The sequence below is a fragment of the Lathamus discolor genome, chromosome 6 (assembly GCF_037157495.1).
Source record: "Lathamus discolor isolate bLatDis1 chromosome 6, bLatDis1.hap1, whole genome shotgun sequence".
Lineage (NCBI taxonomy): Eukaryota > Metazoa > Chordata > Aves > Psittaciformes > Psittacidae > Lathamus > Lathamus discolor.
This window is the reverse complement of record NC_088889.1, coordinates 9,378,014-9,396,742: the sequence shown is the minus strand read 5'-3', so window position 1 is coordinate 9,396,742 and position 18,729 is coordinate 9,378,014. Positions and strand designations below refer to the sequence as shown.

At 50.5% G+C, this 18,729-nt stretch overlaps 2 protein-coding genes across 4 annotated transcripts in view; both read right to left on the bottom strand.

The window, feature by feature from the left end:
* Window positions 1-2,132, bottom strand: part of MGA (MAX dimerization protein MGA) — a 63,221-nt gene extending 61,089 nt beyond the window's left edge. Inside the window, exon 1 of the mRNA XM_065686868.1 lies at window positions 1,869-2,132. The gene's annotated coding sequence lies outside the window, so the exon portion shown is untranslated. The remainder of the gene's footprint in view (window positions 1-1,868) is intronic.
* Window positions 2,133-12,511: 10,379 nt separating this feature from the next.
* TYRO3 (TYRO3 protein tyrosine kinase) overlaps window positions 12,512-18,729 on the bottom strand; it is a 41,908-nt gene continuing 35,690 nt past the window's right edge. For 2 of the 3 annotated variants that reach the window (XM_065684374.1, XM_065684375.1), the window contains 2 exons: window positions 17,471-17,607; window positions 12,512-14,957 (listed from right to left, as the gene is read on the bottom strand). In XM_065684374.1, the coding sequence (XP_065540446.1) occupies window positions 14,582-14,957; window positions 17,471-17,607 (513 nt within the window). In that variant the 3' untranslated portion in view covers window positions 12,512-14,581. The other variant, XM_065684376.1, reaches the window with a different exon arrangement.

Sequence of the window (18,729 nt, the reverse complement as noted above, 5' to 3'; positions counted from 1 at the left end):
TGTGAGGTACAACAGCACCTGCACCAACACTGAGCAAACAGTAGGCGAGGTTAGTAGTCAGCTGCTGACAGATGGACTGTGTAAGTGAATGAACGCTTCCCATCTCTGCCAGAACCCAAAACTATGCTTTTTACCCTCCCCACATAAACACACACATACAAATTCTCACCCACAGCAACATTTTTCAAGCAGAATCAATTCCCCATGCTGGTTATATAGGCTAACAAAGAACCGTGCTTGAGGGCACTGAAAGGGTGCAGTAGCCGCACAGGCAAAACACACACAAATGGCAAAGCCAATTTGTCAGCCTGCCCTCTTCTTTACACAGCCTTCACTTTTGAAAGCCTTCAAATCTTCAGGGCTTTAGTCACTTCACCAAACATGGTGAAAGATGACCCATGAGTTTGGAAACTACAGTCTTCCAGTGCCTAAAGGAGCCTACAAGAAATCTGGAGAGGGACTTTTTACAAGGGCCTGTAGTGACAGGACAAAGGGGAATGGCTTTAACCTGACACAGGGAGATCTAGATTAGATATTAAGAAAAAAAACCCTTCCCCGTGAGGGTGCTGAGGCGCTGGCACAGGGTGCCCAGAGAAGCTGTGGCTGCCCCATCCCTAGCAATGTTCAAGGCCAGGTTGGACGGGGCTTGGAGCAACCTGATCTAGTGGAAGGTGTCCCTGCCCGTGGCAGGGGGGTGGAACTGGATGAGCTTTAAGGTCCCTTCCAACCCAAACCAGTCTGGGATTCTACATTAGAAGTAAGTCAGTGTGACTGCATAGGCTCTGACACCTTAAGAAGCTAGGCACGAAACTCAAACCACGTTACTGGAAACCACTCATCTAACCAGGCTGACAAAATAACTGCTAAACCCTCATGCCTACCAAGTGCAGAACGAGCTCCTTTTACCATTTTCAACCCCCTTTTAAACTGCTTACCAACTAGCGCGCTACCTAAGACCACCAACAGCCACTGCACCGCCGGGCACTGATCTGCTCGGCTCCCCTCGGCGGCAGCGACAGCCGCGGGGGGCCGAGCGCTCAGCCCCGCCACACGAGGCCGCCTCCTGCGCCACGCTGGCGCGCCCTCGGCCCGGCGGCGCCCGGCCTTTGCCGGGGGGAAAGCGGGAAGACACCAGAATAACGGCGAGCGCCGGGGCGGGGGAGCACGGGCAGCGCTCGGCAGCGAGACCGGGCCGTGAGGGGAGGGAGGGAGGGAGGGAGGGAGGACACGGGGGGAGCACCAACCCCCGCCCCAACGGCCGCCGCACGCGACGTGCCGGAGCGCACGCGCGGGCCAACGGCCGCTCCGCCGGGACGTTTCGCTCCGCCCCGCCCGCCCCAAGCCACCCTCCTGCGGCGCCGGGTGGGCAGCGGGGCAGGGCCCCGGGCAGCCCAGCCCCATCTCACGGGTGGCGCCGGCCACGCCTCTCCTTCCCCTCTCCCCCCCGCTCCGGGAGCAGCCGCTGCTGGAGGCCGGGCCTCACCCGACCCTTCCCGGGCGGGGCGGGGCGGCTCGGTCCTGTTAACGCGACCCCCGTCAAGTGACGGCCGGCACCGCCCAGCCCGTCGGCCCGCGGCCCCGCAGGGAGCGGCGCGGGGTCAAGCCGGGCGGAGGACAGCCCGTCCCGAAGCTCCGCGCCCGGCCGCCCCGCTCCCCCTTCGCCTCAAGCGCGGCCCTGCAAGGGAAGGGAGCGCGCCCATGTGATTGGGCCGCCGCGCTCACGTGACGCGCACGCCTTACACCACCTCCTCGAATAAAACTTCAAGACGGCGGCGGGGGAGGGGGGAAAACGAAGGGGAACGGACAGGGGAGGGGGGGGGGGCACACGGGACCGGCGGGCAGCGCCCCGGGGGGGCACCGGCTCCTACCTGCCTGCCGCCGCCGCCGCCGCGCACCGCCCGGGCCCCCGCGCCCCGCTCCTGCGGCCTTCGCCTGCCACGCGCCACCTCCTGCCGTCCTCATTGGCTGCTGCGCCCCATCACGTGCGCCGCTCCCTTGCCCGCCGCCCCTCCCAGGCGGGCAGTGGGAGCGGGGCAGAGCGGGCGGCGCTCGCTGTGGAGGTGCCGGCGGCGCAGCCCGCGCCGCTCCCGGTCCCGGTCCCGGTCCCGGTCCCGCTGCCTCACGACGCCCGCCAGCGCCGCGCCCGCAGACGCGCTTCCGCTCCCCGCCCTCCGCCGCGCCGCGCCCTTCCTGCCCCTCCCCCGCCCCTGCGCGAGGCGAACACGCCGCTCGCGCGTGGGCCGCACGGGCGCCGGTGGCGGGCGCGGGGTCGAGCCCGCCGCGGTGGCGCTGAGGGGACGCCGCGCGCCGGGGCCGGTCCCGCTGCCGCCGGGCACTCGGCAGCGCGATCCCCGCCGCCGCCTCCCGTGGGCGCCCTCATCCCGCCGCTCCGGTGCCGCCTTCAGGGCGCGCGGAGCCGCTGCTCGCCGCCGCCCGGCCTGGCGCCGGCTTCTTCGGGGCCCCCCGCGCCGGGCGCACCCCGGCTGCTGTCCGCGATGCCTTCGTTCGGCCGCGCTGCCTCGCCCGTCCCTCCCCGCTCCGCCCAGCGGGGCCTGTAGACGGCCTCATCCGCGCTGCGGTGCGACGTTCGGGTGGGTGTTGGAGCTCCGGTGAGCGCCCGCCGTGCGGTTAACGTGGATCATAAACGTTTCCGTGCAAAACCTCTGTCCCCACAGAGCTGCCAGGGCAGGTGCGTGTGCTGAGCCCGGGCAGAGCTGCACCGGGTTAGCGGGGAGCTGCCCGTGTTACTCACGAGTGGAAAGAGTTAAGAAAAGGCTCTACAGCTCTTCTGCATAGGGACATACTCAATAGCGCCTCTAAATACGACTGCCCTGTTCAGCTGACACACCAGGTGATTTTGGAGATCACCCTCCAGAAAGTCTGTATTGGGTACAGAATAATATAATGGAGCAAATGCTGAATTAAAAAACACGCAGATGTTACCCAGAGGAGCTGTGGCTGCCCCATCCCTGCAGTGTTCAAGGCCAGGCTGGATGGGGCTTGGAGCAATGTGCTCTAGTGGAAGGTGTCCCTGCGCGTGTCAGGGGGCTGGAACTGGATGAGCTTTAAGGTCCCTTCCAACCCAAACCTGTCTATGATTCTGTGAGAACAAAACCCCCTGAGCTGTAGGCAGCACAGGCAAAGGCAGACACCTGAGGCTGGATGTACTTGTCTTCAATTGTAACAAACAGAGTGCAGTAACTGCAACAAAGAACAAGGTGAGGACTCTAGTCTTGAAAACTAATTCCAGGTTGACTTGGCCATAGGCAGATCACATGTGCTGGGAGCTAATTAAAAACTTAAACAGGAGGTGATGGTAAATAGCACCACAACGTAGCCCTGGGCTAGAATTTCTGCAGTGAAGGTCTTGGCCTCGAAAGACGCTCAGTCGTGGCAGCCATCGGGATTCCCCAGGCATGGAAATGTTACTGAGAATTTGTGACGACATGGCCGAGGAGTCTGTGAGGGATGTGAAAAGGGAAACATCTAATTGGGCATAGATTTATCTTCTACAAAGTCGAACTTCCTTTGGAACTGATATTGAATTGAGTGCTTGGTTCCCAGGTCACTGAGAGGCTCAAAAATATCTTCCCTCACCTATTAGAGGAATTTTTGAGGAATCCATATGCAAACGTTGAAGGTTACAAGCACCCTAAGCAGTGCATAAACTAAACCTTTGGTGGGCATTTGCAGTCTTGCAGCCAATGTTTGGGAGCGTTTGGGTCTCACCTAGCAGAGTGAGCACTGGTGGGTTTGGGTTTGGGTTCTGTCTGTCTGGAGTCCATGAGCAGATCGAAGGATAGACTACTCCTTTGAAATTCCTGCCTCCGTAAAGGATTTGGTGCCCGATTTACAGCCACGAGGTGTGCTTTAGCTAACAAGCCAAGCAGAGGAAACATCACGCAAATGAAATCTGCCATTTGCCATCAAATGTAATCATGTTGCAACCCCAGGAAAGAATGAAGAAATAACTCAAAGACAATCGAAGATGCTTGGGCTCTGGACAAATGGAAAATAACACATGCAGGGGAAGGAGGTCATTGATATTTATTTCTCTGGGTGCAAATGACATTTTAACTGGAGCAGTTTTGAAGGAAAGCTGATGGTGTTTGTGTGAATATCATGGAAATGAGCCAACCATGTGATACAGCTAAAAAAAAAGTGTTGTTTTGGTCTCCAAGTGCAAAATCCATCCTTTATCTGAGAGAGGCAGCTCTCACAACTGCTCTGCTGAAGAAGCTTCTATGCCAGTCAGATTTGAAAGCCTTAATTTGAAGATGCACCTGTAATTTGAAGCAGAGGTGCCCGAATTATGTGTTGAGGTTTTGCAGAAGAATTCTTTCCTGCTTATTCCTTCTGGTTTTTTTCTTCACGATGAACAATCTTCTGGCTAATCAGTTTGGGTTTTTTAAAAGCTAAGTATTGTGAAGCTAGAGTTCATTAGAGATTCAGAGAGCTTCAATAAGTAAGGAAAAGAATATTCCTCTTCTCCCACTCCTTTCCTTTAATAATAAATCCTTTAAAGGGGGAAAATGGGGGAAAAGCGCTACCTGTTCTTCCAGGGCTGTGTTTGCTGAGGGAGCACACTGCTCTTCCACACCACCAGTTCACTCAGAGGCTCCCACTCCCTGTCCCACGTCTCCCTCCTCTTCTGTTCAGGGACTGTTCACCGTGGGCCTCCTCCCCTGCTCCCTAAATCAAAACCCAACCTTTTCAGTTCTTCCATTCCCACCCATCACAGCAAGAGTGATAAAGTGGGCCTGACGATCCATTAGGAGAGTTCCCACTGTGGAAGATGTTTAGGAAATAAAGGCATATGCTTTAGAAAACTGAGCAGACACAGGCACATCCTTTTTGAGGAAGAAACCATACAGGTTTTGTGTGGGCTGAGGTGGTGGGAGGAAGGAAGTGTGATACAAAGAGAAAGGGCGGCGCTAAATCTGGTCTGTGCCTAAGGCTGGCATTTTATTGCCAAACTCATTACCTGGTGTGTTTATTCCTGATGCCTGCAGAACTCAAACCCGGATAAATCAATTTTGTTCTTCCATTATGTATATCCATTTATAATTAGTCACAATGTAAAAATAATTACATTTAAACAACAATAATTGCATTTAACAACAACCACCACCACGCTTGTGTTTGAAGTATGTTATTGAAATGCTTTAAATCAATCACTGAAAGTCTGCAAAATGTCAGAAATAAGGATTCAACTTCCTGAGCGCTGAATGAGTCAGGGTCATATGAAGAAAATAATGTGTGAACTTTTCATGAAATCACTATTACGCACATGGGAGCCAGATAAAGAATACCATTGTGATAATTGTGAAGCTGGCATTTACTAGCTTTCTAGTGTCAATTTTACATCCCAAATAAGGACCTTCTTATCTGAATGCATAGGAAGGGTGGCTTTCTAAGAGTTCCCTAACGCTGTTTTTATTGGGCAAAGTTTTAAAAAGGATCAGTTGTCTTGGTTACACTTGGAGCCGCTGCTGTTGTGCATCATTGTCATGACTTAAGCCTGAACCTTCCTTTTATACCTTTTAGACTTTTATACTTAATGTCACCAGGGCTGCAAAGGAAGCAGTGGAATTGCACAGCAAGAAAGGTTCTTCTTTGCAAAGCCTGAGGCCAGGAATCAGCCACTGGGATTGGAGGGGTGAGGTTAGGAGGAAGGCCTGGCCAGATATACTTGAATAATTCTGCAAAGAAAAACAGCAGAAGTGGAAGGCCTGCCCTAGCTTTATTGTTGGTTCTGTTTCACAGATGTAATACAGCCAACCAAGAGCTCACTTGAGGTCTTCAGCCTGGCTCCTCTAGTAGCCTTCCTTCTTATATCTTCCTGGTCAGTGGTTGGTGAAGACATCTCTCTGTCTCTGGACACACGTGAGAGCCTGGTCTCCTGCTTCTGTCTTAGAGAAGAGTGCAAGTTGGCCAAGTCCTCCACAGGGTTTTCTGTCCCAGCTTTTCTCCACAGGGACAGGGACAATTGCAACCTCTCAGTTTCCAAACTGTTGCCCTCCCCAGATCGAAGAAGGCAGGCCACAAACAGGGCTGCACTTCAGACCTTCTGTCTTTCTACAGAGAGGAAATGCACTGCAGCACCCAGACAAGGGGAGCTGCCAGCTCCAGCTCCTCTCTCTCCAGTGCACTCCTGGCACTGTGTTTACTTAAGGCAGAAACCTCCCAGGAATGCATCTGTGGTGACACACTTGCACTTGGCTTTCTTGCTGTGGGCCAGTTCCTAACAGGCACAACTGCCTTTGGGTGGACGATCTTGCCTCAAGATCATCACTCCCCGAGGGAACAGCAAACAGCCATCCCTGTGCTGCTTTTCCAGCCTTACTGTGTCTCCCAGCTGCTTTTTTCAGTGAAGGCTTGGCTCTTCTGCTGTGATAAGCCTTGTCAATTAGCCCGGTCTTTTTCCTTCTCTTGTTTTGAACAGCAGCCTAACAAACCCTTCCCTGCTTGAATGACTAAAACCCACCATCCCCAGGCACCTGGCTTTGTGCTGCTCTTCCTTACTGTAATGAGCAACTCCAAAGGCAAGGACTTAAATCTTCCTCCCATCAAAGCGGCAAGGAAGGAGGATGCAGGCGCAGCTCCCTGAAGGCAGACTGTTATCGCAACAGCATAAATTTGAGGCCTTTTAATAAATGAGGGCAGGGGAGGGGGATAAATCTTTCCTGAAACATCCTGTGGAAGACATTGCACAGCCAGGAGGAGCTCAAGGCTGGATCCCCAGCCCTGGTTTCACAAGGGCCAGTGGCAGGCATTGTGCATGGCCACTGATGGCTCCAGCACTGGAGTTTCTCAGTGCTCCATACACACAGATCCCCCCGCAAGAGGACACTGTCCTCCGTACACTCAGATCCTGTTGCAGGGGACACTGTGGGGGACTCAAGCGCTGATTGCTCTTGATACAGATGAGGGGTGCTGCTCTGGAGACAGAGCAGAAAGCATCAGCTGCCAAACCCCTTGCATGCATCTGTTGGCAGCGGTGCAAAAGCAGCTGTGGTTTTGAGCCCCCTGATTCCAGTGCTCCTGGCTGACCTTCCTGCAAGTGCCAAAACCACTGGCCAGCTATTAAAATTATTTCCTTGTAATCTGGAAGTGCTGATGATTCCCGAGATGTGTGAAGCCAGTAGTTCTCATGCTGCAATATCCTCATTCAAAGCAGCTTTGGGAGACCCTAGATATTAAAAATTGCACTAAAAGATAGCCTTGCCCTAAAGCCTCCCCATCCTGCCTTGCACTGCTGCAAGAAGACATGAAGCTGTAGTGTGAGGTGCAAGAAAAAGCTCAAGTGAGAAGAAACTGAACAGTCACCATTGTCTGTGGGTTCATCTGCACCGAGGGAAAGGTGTGGTGAAAACAAGGCAGTGCCTTGCTTCTACTTGCAGTAGAATGTTGTTGGGGAGGCAGAGATACACCTCACCCTGCTAATGCATGACCACAGAAAGCCCTGTCTTCTCTCAGGTGTTACCCCCATCCACACTGATGTTGAGCTAAGAACATCTTTATTTGCCACATTCACTGTTAGTGACACCCCTGTTGCCCAGACCATTTGTAAGGTGTTTACTGAGAAAACAAATCCATTAATTTTTTGTCATTAGAACCTTCCTGGAACAAAGGCAAGTGCAGATTTTCTACGTTCACAGATTTCTGATGCCAATAGAAATTAGCCTAGAAACAGGCAAGCTGTAAAGCACGATGTTGAACCCTTGCCAGCCTTGTGACGGCATCATCCCATGGACTTCCGTGAACTGCTGTGCATTGCTCCTGCTGTGGGATCAGCATCAGGGCTCAGCAGTGCTAAATAACACTTTGGCAGCTGAACAGGCATGAGGAGAAAAACCAACGTCAACCCAGCAAATCATCTTCACCCGGGAGATGGCAGAGCATGGTGTAAAGGCAGGCTGCGTGCGTTTCCAGGTTACACACTGTGTGCTGCTTCTCTCAGTTGTGTTATTTTCATGCCAGGAAATAACCTCCGATGATCTCGGTGCCATTCTCACTGATTTACACCAGTATCAGCAGTGGGTGATTCAGGCCTGTGGTGCAGGAGGCTTTTGGGATAAGTTCTGCTCCACCGAGACGACGATGGTCAGATACAAGAGCATGAATCCCCAAATCCTCACAGTGTTCAAGGCCAGGTTGGATGGGGCTTTGAACAGCCTGGTCTAGTGGAAGGTGTCTCTGCCCATGGCAGGGGTGTTGGAACTGGATGAGCTTTAAGGTCCTTTCCAACCCAAACCACTCTATCATTCTATAATAAATAAGGTCCCTGTGGGCCAACAGTGATCTTCAGTTACAGAACCACAGCCCCCCACCAACAGCTTGAGAGAGCTCAGCAGACCAGCAACATTTCCTGGAGTATATTAAGAGGTAAGAAAGGAGAAACACTGAGCCATGTTATTTTCTGCTATAAATAGGCTCTGCTCCTCTCATTTGGATCCTTGCCTGCTGATACTGGCAGAAAAAAATTGTCCCTGAGCAATTTCAGTGGTGACCCAGCAAGATTTCATCAATAGGTGGAAAACATGGGAGCTGTTCTGTGCAGCGAGCCCAGCCGTTGCCTCAGGTGCAGCCCAGCGCATCGGCTTCCATCCGAGTGCACTGCGCAGCCGGGAGTGTTGGCAGACAAAGCTGGAATGAATCAGACGGGGAGAGGAGGAGTGTGAGAAGTCACCGGCTGTTGGCTCTGCCGGAGATTTCCACCCCCACAGCAGTGCTGGTAGGAACACGTGCCCCTGCTGCATCCTTTCTGTGCATCTCTTGCTGCCTTCCCTACCCTCAGCAGCGCCAGACCCAGATGCTGGGATCCCTGATTCCAGCAGAGGGGAGCAAACAAATAGTGGGGAGATAGGTCTTGAGTAGCCCCAGCTGCCTGCTGAGTAAATGCCAAGCCTTGAGGTCAGGGTTTGACACAGGGGTTTATTGCAACCAGGGGTTCTGGCAATAGCAAAGAGCCTGCTTCATTCCAGGGTGCAGTTTGGGTCCCCTGCATAGCCCCCAAGGTGCATCTTCCTTTGCCGTAACACCCTGCAGCTTGGGTACAAGGTTCACAGGCACCAAAAGGCTATTAAAGCTCAGTCCCTTCTTGTATGCCTGCAAAATATTTCTGCTCCTGTTTCTCCTTGTGTATCTTTGTGCAAGAGGAGGGATAATGTAGACAAATAATACCAGAAAATGTATTAATTAGGTCTGAACCTTACCTGATATTAGTGCAGGCATGCTGCTGCACATCGTCTAGCAATGCAAACCTTGTTTTCTTTTAGCTTCTTTTAAGGCAATTTAATAAGAAGAAACAAGGAGAGGCAGCAGTGTGTGACCAGAGGGCTCTGCTCTGGTTAACGCGCACATCGCACAAAGGTGGCTGTTGCAGAGACATTCATTGGTGGAGCAGAAGTAAAAAGCCAGCAGCAGTCTCCCGTGCAGCTCGGATAAAGACAGCAGCCAGGGTCCTTGTCTTGCGTATTAACTAAGAAAGCAGCCACCTTTTGAAGTTGCTGCTGTTCTGGTGCACAGAGCACGCTTCTCTCCAATGCCCCACCTCATTTTCTTTCAGCTCCCACTTTTTGCCGCATTTACTGGCACTGTATATATCAGCATATAGTGAAATACCTTATATTCCCTATTAGATCTCTTTCCTCTTCACAAATTCCTGCGTCCTCACACCACATGCTGAAAAGAGCCAGCTGCTACAAAGACTCTTCTAGAAACAAGTGCCATGACATAAAATCCCTACTGAACTTAACAAAACTTAAATCAACAAGCACCATCTATTTCTAGATGTCAGACGTTTCTTTCTGCTCTATTTTAAGCCAGTGAAAAGAGACTGGTGGAAAGCAAAGCTGTTTAGATGCTTTCCAAGCTGTGGCTGGTGGCTCATGGGAGCACCCACCTTGAGAGCTGGGCTCAGTGGCAGCCATCAACCGTGCTGCTGAAAAACCTGCCTCCTAATTTAGATGCTATTGTCAAACGTGACCAAAAGGTGTTCCATTTCCCCAGCCCAGCCACACTTGGGAATGACTTGGCTTTGCATGCTTCAAGCTGGAGAATCTATGAAGTAATTACTAAGTAAGGAGTCAATCATCTTCGTTTGGTCGCTAGTCCTCAGTGCAGTGATTGAGGTCTGATTCATTCTGATGCAGAGTTCATTTTATATGACAGAGCAAATGCAATCAAAACCCATGTCCATTGGTCTTTTCTGCTCTTGGACTAAGTAATTGATTTTTAGCTCGGTTTCCCATGGTAACAAAGCTTTCTGATCACCAGCTACATGTGTTGGCCCTAATAGCTTTTGAATCCACTGCGTCATTTCAGCCAGATGTGGTGGGAAGATTGAGAACTGAAGGATGATGAATTTCCTACAGGTTTCCTGAAAACAGGCTGTGTGTGGCAGACCCCCTTAGTGCCACATCGGTACCTTCACCACAGACGGAAGTTCAGTGACTTTGTATTAGACATCAGAGACTCCACCAAGGGAAACGCTCTTGTAAGTACCTCATCTAGGGGCAAGCTCAGCTGGGGCATTCAATCCCCTGTGGGATGCAAATCCATAGGACACGAGGCTTCCTTTGCTCCTAGTGTTTGTAGAACTTGCTATTTTAAGGGAGCATATCAGGAGTTAAACAGCAAATCAGTATAAAATTAGGACTACGTATGAGGGCCCTTGACAGAAATCCCTCATAGAAAAGATGAGAATTTGCCGAAGTTGGTGGCTGTTGAACAGCAGGGGAGAATGAATACTGTCAGCAAGATGAATGTAAATCAGGAAAATACCTATGTGCAAATATTGTTCCTTTCTCCAGTCAGCCAGGCTCAAGCTTCTACTCAAAATTAATTGCATTTGGCTTCAGGGGGTGTTTTTACTACAGCAAGACTATAAGACTCCTCTCCCAGCACAGGTCAGGAAGGAATGAGGCAGGTCCCATGGTAGCTGTACATTAGCTCCGAGGTATATTCACTCACTACAAGCACCTGCTGAGCTGTCAGCCCTGAGTACGCTATTCCCCACAGTGTGCAGGTATCGGATCAGACCAGAGCATCCCTGTATCTGCAGGCAGAGCTGCCAGTGCAGCCCATGGTCTAGGGCCTGTCTGTCAGCCATGGCACTGGAGCTGATGGGAGCATCTCTCCTTATGCATTAACTACCCCTGCACAACACAGATGATGCTGTGAGCTCCTGCTCTGCCCATGCTAGCCACTGTGGGGTCATGCTGCCTCACAACCTAGCTGGTAAGTGCCCTGAGTAGCTTGAGCCAGTGTTAGAACCATAGGATGGTTTGGGTTAGAAGGGGTCTTAAAGCTCATCTGCCTAGGAGGATGGGAGGGACTGCACTGTTGTACTGAGGCAGGGAAAAGAAGGGTGGTTGAGGGGGAAACATTTGGTTTAGCTGGGAAACCAGTGTGCCAGGCGGTGCCTAAGTCAGAATGGTTGGGCTAAAGGGTCACAGAGCCAGGGCAGCTGTGTACAGCCTCTGCACAATTCAAGAGCAACACACTGCAGAGCACCAGGGCTGTATGCTTCACCAAACCACAAAGCCAGGCCCCACCTCAGACTCTTGCCAGGTCCCAGCTGGGGCAATGCCTCCTCTGTTCTGGCATTTCACATATAAAACTCCTCATCTCTGCTTTCCAGCTCCCTTGCTTGCTGTCTTCCCAGCTCATCCCAACTGCCCCCATTCTAAAATCTCCTTCCCTACCTCTTTTCTCACTGGCTCTTCTTCTTGTGTTGCTTCTCCCACGCACAACACAGCCTAATTTGTACCTGACCTGACCAGGCGTGCATGTGACAGGATTAAATCATCATCTAAACGGATCCAAGGGACATCACTGGGCAATAGAACCTTAAAATATTAACTAAACCAGCCGCTTCGTGCTTCGGAAGTCGTTTTTCCTGCATTGCAGATGGGGGTGAGTGCTTGTACCGTTTACCATCACTCTTCCTCTCTGTGTGAGCTGGCAGGCAGAGGGCGTGCAACGTGCTGTTTGCTGATGAAGAATAAAAGCGTGAGGTACACCTTTTCTTCTCTGAGAGCTGGGAATCCAGGGGCTCTTTTATGTTGTGCTTGGAACATTTGACTCAGCAGCTGAATTTTACCCACCGCCTCCAAACCTCTCCTCCACAGAGAGCACTGCCAGTGGTTTGGTGGGTGCAGGCCAGTCTTCAGGGAGGAACTGATGCAGAGGCTTTGCATTCCCAGGTATGGTGGAGCACATACCAATAAGGACTTCTCCCCAGGCCCCTATATAGTGGTGGCCACAGAGCCCACCTCTTTGTGGAACCACTGGTCCATACCCATCACATTTCAGCCTTCACAGTCTCAAGGTTGGAGCAATGCAGAGTAACTGCCATCTGCAGAGGCCAAACATGTTCTCTGCCTCCAAGAAGTAACTTCATTGTGCTTGGTGATGGTTTTCAGCTAGGGCTGTCAGGTTCACTGTGCTCCCACCCATTGAGTGAGCATCATTGCAAACTCTGCCACAGGTAAGAGGCTGGGACTCAGACACAGTACATGTTTTATTATTAAAAAATGCATAAAAACTAAAGACATGCTTCCCAAAGTTAAGAGTCTCTATGTACACCTGTGCTTCCCAGGCAGCTGCAGGGAGCATAGCCTTCTGCCCTCACCCTAACCTGCACCGCACAGGTTTCTGTTACCCTTTGTTAGGTGTTATCTTCTCACCCACATTTACAGCATTCCACCTAAATGAAGAGAAAACCCTGTGCTGCCTGGGGCATAAGATGGTGCAGTTTGTATCTCCAGCTTAGAAACTGCACTGAACTTCTGGAGACATCTGTAGGACATTGCTGGTCAGTAGGAAACTCTACAGAAAGGACCCATGCCCAAGCCCCCAGCTGAAATTTCCCTTCCCTAGGAAGTGTTCTCACTAAGGGCTGAAACTGGACCTGAATCTTGTAGTTAGCCCCAAACTTTACAGTAAGCAAATACTGGACATCAAAGGGTGGAGTGTTCTGATACCAAGTCTGCAGTCTCGTTAGACTTATTGGTCCCATCTTTGCTAGCTCAGCAAATGATGATATTTGTGGTATTTGTTTCTGAGGAGGAGCAATGTGGAATCCCACGTCTTGTGATACTGCTGAGTTTTCCGCGCACTGGAAAGAAAAGAAATGAAGATCTAGCAAATATTTCGGGTAAGTAGAATAAGATGTAACTGCGCTTCCTTGCTGGGAACCACTGCACAAAACAAATGCTGATTTACAGTAAAATATTAAATTATTAAAAACCACACAAGCGTTTGCAGTTATAGTGAGTCAGACATGCTGATTGGGAAACAAAACCAAACGCGGAGAGCAAAACCATTCATTTTGCCCTGTCTGGAAGGCTGCAGTGATACTAGTTTATGTTCTGATGTGACTTTTACAGCGTGCCAGAAGACCTCCTAAACAGGAAGGCCAGTGGTTCTCAAGCTTTTTCATCATGAGGACTCTCTTCAGAAAGAGATCTCCCCGCTGGTCCCTTTCCTCCCTCTCACACACCTTCCCAACACCGATTTCACAGCTTTACTGCAGCAGCTACAGCACTTGGTTTGAAAAAGTCATAGGACTGATAGAGATTAAACAAACCCTATTTAAAAGCAAATGCTGAATCCTGCTCCGGCTTAACCTGAAGCAATCCTGCCATTCTGTATCATCTGAGCTGTTTCCTTCCTCTCCTGGAGGGCAGCACTTAGCATTAATTAGCACTGTTTCCCTATTCTGCTAAGTCTTCTCTACAGCCTTTCCTTTCCATCCCTTTGAAGTTGGATTCTGCCCTCACACATGCCAGCTGCTTTCCTTCCCTTCCCATTTTAATGCCAGCTGCAAGTCTGGTCAGGCCTGAATTGGCATCAAACAGAAGAAAAAGAAAGACATAAAAGAGGTACGTGGGGCGAAGAGGGATGCTGCATTTTCATTTTTTATAATTTCATCGCTCATCCAAGCGCCTGAAACTCTTAAAAGAGCCCCAGACTGAGGGAGCAGCAACCGTCACTGCATGAAATAAACCCAATGTTCAAATTCAGTACGGGGTAGAAGCAGATCCGCAGATCAGTTTGAGAACCACTGAGGTAGGCAACAAGTCTCGGCAGTACAGGTCTTGGCAGTACTGCTGAGTGAACGCAAGGGGAATTCTGCCCTCTTGTCCTGAATGAGTGTAAATACCCATTAGTGTTTTCAGAGGTACCAGTCCCGAAGTCACGCAGCCAGGATCGAAGACAACATCTACACAAGAGCGAGCACGGACTGAACGTAAGGTGTACTCAGCTCTGATCCAGCAGTCAGTGAGGAGCAGAGCACACACTCTGCCCACCTTAGCTTTGAGCTCCTTCCAGTGGGATGCAATCAACCTGCAACCCTAACACCCTCCTCCCCCAGATCCAAGGTGCTGTTGGGGTTTCGGTCCTTCCATGCCATCAGCCACTGCAACCCACACAGGGGGTGAAAGCTACAGAAGCTGCCTAAGAGCTCTGGCCACTGCTGTTCAAAGCCATTCCAGATTTGGCAACAAAACCCCAGGTAACACAGCACCACTTCCCATCCCTGGGAGGCAGTGTCACTGCTATGTACAGGCTAACAACTTTTCTCTCCCTCTGTCTCCAGCGCATACAGAAGGCTTTTGTCCTCCCCTTCCTGCCCATCTGGGTGTCTTTCACCCTCGGCATCATCTCCAAGGCACAAGGGGCTCATGATGTAGCGATAGTCACTTGTGACAGCAGCAGCTGCCCCAGCAATGGTCTCTTCACCGTCCGTGTTCCCAAAGGAGGCATGCAGGGCAGGGTCACTTGCAGACGCCTCTTTGTCCTTCCCAATATTGACATAGAGAGGATCTTGACTGGAGGAGAGTATGGACATCCTCCCCCGAATCATTTCCAGCTGGGACCGGAGCACTCCAAAGCTGGGGCGTAGCTTGGGCTCAGGATGCCAACATCTGCACATGAGATCGTAGCTGCAAAATAGAAGGCGACAAGAGCAGTGAGAAGCAGAGCAGCCACCCCTGCACCTCTGAACAGGGGTGCTGCACAGTTCATCTTTAGAAACACAGACACTTTCCCCAAACCCTATCTGCTTTGGCCTTGCGTAGGTGACAGCACGTAATTCTTTGTGCCTTCCCATTCTCATTTTGGTCAAAATCATTATTTAGACAGTACCAAAAAACCCCAAAGCTCTGCCAAAGGATGCTGAGCTTCTTGATAAAACCCCATTCCACTGTCTCTGGAGAGCTAGAAGAGCACCATGAGTGTGACACCATTTGGTAGTAGCTTTTGAATTTATTCACAAAAACCCCATCCTGAACAATCTCTGCTGTGGCTGAATCCACCCCTCCAAACTGTAGCTCAAGAGCAGATGAAACACAGGAAGAAACAAAACAGGGATCCAACTGTGGGAGGTGCGAGCTATTTCCAGAGTATTATTTTTCACATTGTGTTAGCTCAGCGCTCCCGGTGCCAGTGTTGCTTCCCAACAGGTTGACAGTGAGACTGGAAAAAGGCACAGTGGAGGGCTGTTGAGGAACGGACAACAGCTTCACTGCTGGAAGAGGGGTGCTGAAATGGCCTTTCTACTATAAAGGCACCACCCTGATGCAGATGTGTTCAGTGATGTTACCAGCCTTAGGTCCTGTCCTGCAGCGTTACTCCTGCACTCAAAACACCCATCACCTCAGCTCTGGTTGCCTGAGGGCCAGGGTGAGGAGACAGAACTATAGAACCATAGAATGGTTTGGAAGGGACCTACAAAAAGCATCTAGTCCAACCCCCATGAAATGAGCAGGGACATCTTCAACTAGCTCAGGCTGCCCAGAACCATATCCAAGGATGGTGCATCCACCACTCCCCTGGGCAACCCATGCCAGGATTTTACCACCCTCATTGTAAAGAATGTCATCTTCACACCCAGTCTGCATCTCCCCTCTTTAATTAAAACCATCACCCCTTGTCCTACTGGAACAGGGCCCTGATAAAGTCTTTCCACAGGACGTTGCTGGCTCTGATGGCCTGTGCTGGGCAAGGGGTGAGTAGCTCTGCTCCCCTGAGCTGGCTGGCCTCCCTCTGGAGCCCACTAGGCTGGAGCACAGCCGGAGCCATTGTCCTCCTCCTCTTTGTGCATCACCCACAAGACTGGCAGCTGCGTTCCTGTGGCGTTATTGTTGCCAGTTCTGCAGGGAGCAGGAACAAAGCACAGTGCTGGCACTGAAAAACACCGCACACAAATGAACCTCAGTTAAACTTGTAAACGGGAAAAATCTGATATGGCCTTTACTGGGAAATAAAGCGTTTCATGATGGCTTTTATTTTACTTGTCGTGTCCCTTGCTTGCTATCAGCTCTACAAGATTGGTTTTGACCTCACACTAGTTTTACAGAAAGCTTCTATGGTTCAGTCATCTTAATCCTGATTTACATCCCTCACAAACAGTAGAAATAACTCTGAATGCTCCAGATAACACGGAAACTTGCTGTTCTGTGGCACTATTCCCTTTTATCCTCCCTGGCAAACAGCAGGAATTCATTTGAAAAAAGGTAGAAAACCACTGGCTGTAATAAATCAGGACAAATAGTCCATTTGTCCCAGTACCCTGCCTCTGACAGCGACCAGTATCAGACACTCGGAGAAAGCACATAACCTGAGCGTGAACACTGCAGTGAGATCTTTCTGGTATATTCTCTCAGGTCTCAATAACCTGTAGCTCAAGGGCCTCTCAACATGAAGGCTGTACATTTTTAGTGGCCTTTGATGGATTTTCCTTCAATGCCTGTCAGACTTTTTAATCTCTTCTCTACTTTTGGCGTCTATAACATCCTATGGCCATAAGCTCCGCCACTTGCAATCAAAGCTGCTTACAGCAGTCAAGCTGCAGGTACATAATGTATTTAAGCAGTGGTGTAACGATGTTTTCATTTAAAAGTAAGGAGGAGTTAAAATGAACTGCTGAGAAGATAAAAGTGTACAGCTTTAATGGCAAGAGTAGGAGAAAGCAGGAGAAATGAAACTGCATGAAATAATCCACCTAATATCAGAGCGGGAGGGAAGAGGAAGGAAAGAGTGGCCGCATGTTGTCTATGAGGCCACTGCCTCTGCAACCCAGTTTCCTTGTCGTCTTGCTAGATTGCTCTTCTATTCAGCCTTCAGAGTGTGCTATGAAACTCATCTCCTTTCTCAGATACTGGCCTGAGAATGTAGGGAGCAGCGAGTTTCTGGAAATACAGTTCCCACAAAGCCAAGAGCTGCTTATGTTGACACTGTTCGAACCCTTGAGCCAAGTTAGCTGCTGGTGCAGCTACCACAGGTTCCAGGGAGCTCTGCCAGCAGAGAATATCTGGTAGCTAACCCAGAGACTTTCTAGTGAATGCCTCTGTGTACTGGAAAGTGGCTGGATTCAGATCAGCATCCCAGCCAGCTGCCCCTGTTTCCTTCCAGCGAGCCAAAGGAATCATATGTCAGCAGGCAAGGAAGTACTCACACATCTTCCAGGCACTCCGGCGGCTGCTTGAGCCTGTTCCCACTGATGAGGTAGTTGTAGATTTCTGCATTCTCAATGCCAGCATAAGGGGTTTGCCCTCGGGTCACGATCTCCCACATGGTCACCCCGAACGCCCACTGCAAGGGAACAGCACACAGAACGAGTGAACAGACTGTCCCTGGCTCGCCGGGCTGAGGTTTCAGTGTGCTCAGGCTGTGCCAACCCTCCCAGCCTGGGGTAATGTTATGTGAGCAGCAGTGATGCAAGGACTATCTCTAGCTAGAAAACAAAGAAATGACACATCATGTCGGGAGACAGCTGAAGGCTCTGCCTGGCCCTATCCTGCAGTGGAGCACAGGAAGACTTGGGAGTTACTGCAGTCTTCCACCTGCAGACCTCTCCCAAGCATCTCATGGTTCTTAAGCTATCAGTTTTGTGGTTCCCAGCTGTAAGAAGATCTGGTCTGGGGCTCACAGATCAGTTTAATTCACTGAGCCGGATTCTGAGTTGCTGGAAATGCACGGGCACAAATGAAAGCAGTTTAGGCAATAAGCAGGACAATGAACAAACCACTTATGGCTCATGTTCATTTGTGCTCTACACTGCAACAGTTGTTCATTTAAATTAAACCAAAAGGTTTGCTAGGTGAAAAAAATGATTCTTTTCATAAGCAAAAGCCCGTCCAGTGTCTACGGTGAACTGGCTGAGCTAGCAATCACCAGTCACTAAACACTGTCCACAGTGGTTGCAGAAATCACCGGGCAACAGAGCAGCCAAGTTACAAGGTACTCTTGGTGTGCTCTTCAGGGACACTGTGACAGGGATAACTGGGAAGGAAAGTCCATAGGCCTAAAGGACAAAACTAATGTGAAACTGGACCAAAAGGTAGCAAGGAAGAGGAGAGAAGGTATCAGAACTAACAACCAAAACCAACCAAACCTCAAAACCAAATCAACACAACCCCAAATAAAACAAAGGGAAAGGAAGCAAAAATTCCAGATGAATGGGTTCAGCCTCACTCCGCAGGTGAGAAGCTATAGGGGAATGTCTAAGCACTGATATAGTCACAATCTATGAAGTTCCACCAATATCTTCTGCAGGATAGCGCGCACCTTGGCCGCACTTGCACATGAGCGTGTGGGTTAAGGCATTGCAAATGTCACCTTCAAATTGTCATGCAGAAGAGAAAGGAAAAGGAATAAGAGTAAGAAAGAAGAGACTGCATAAAGAGAGAGGAAAAGGAAAATGAGATGGGGAAA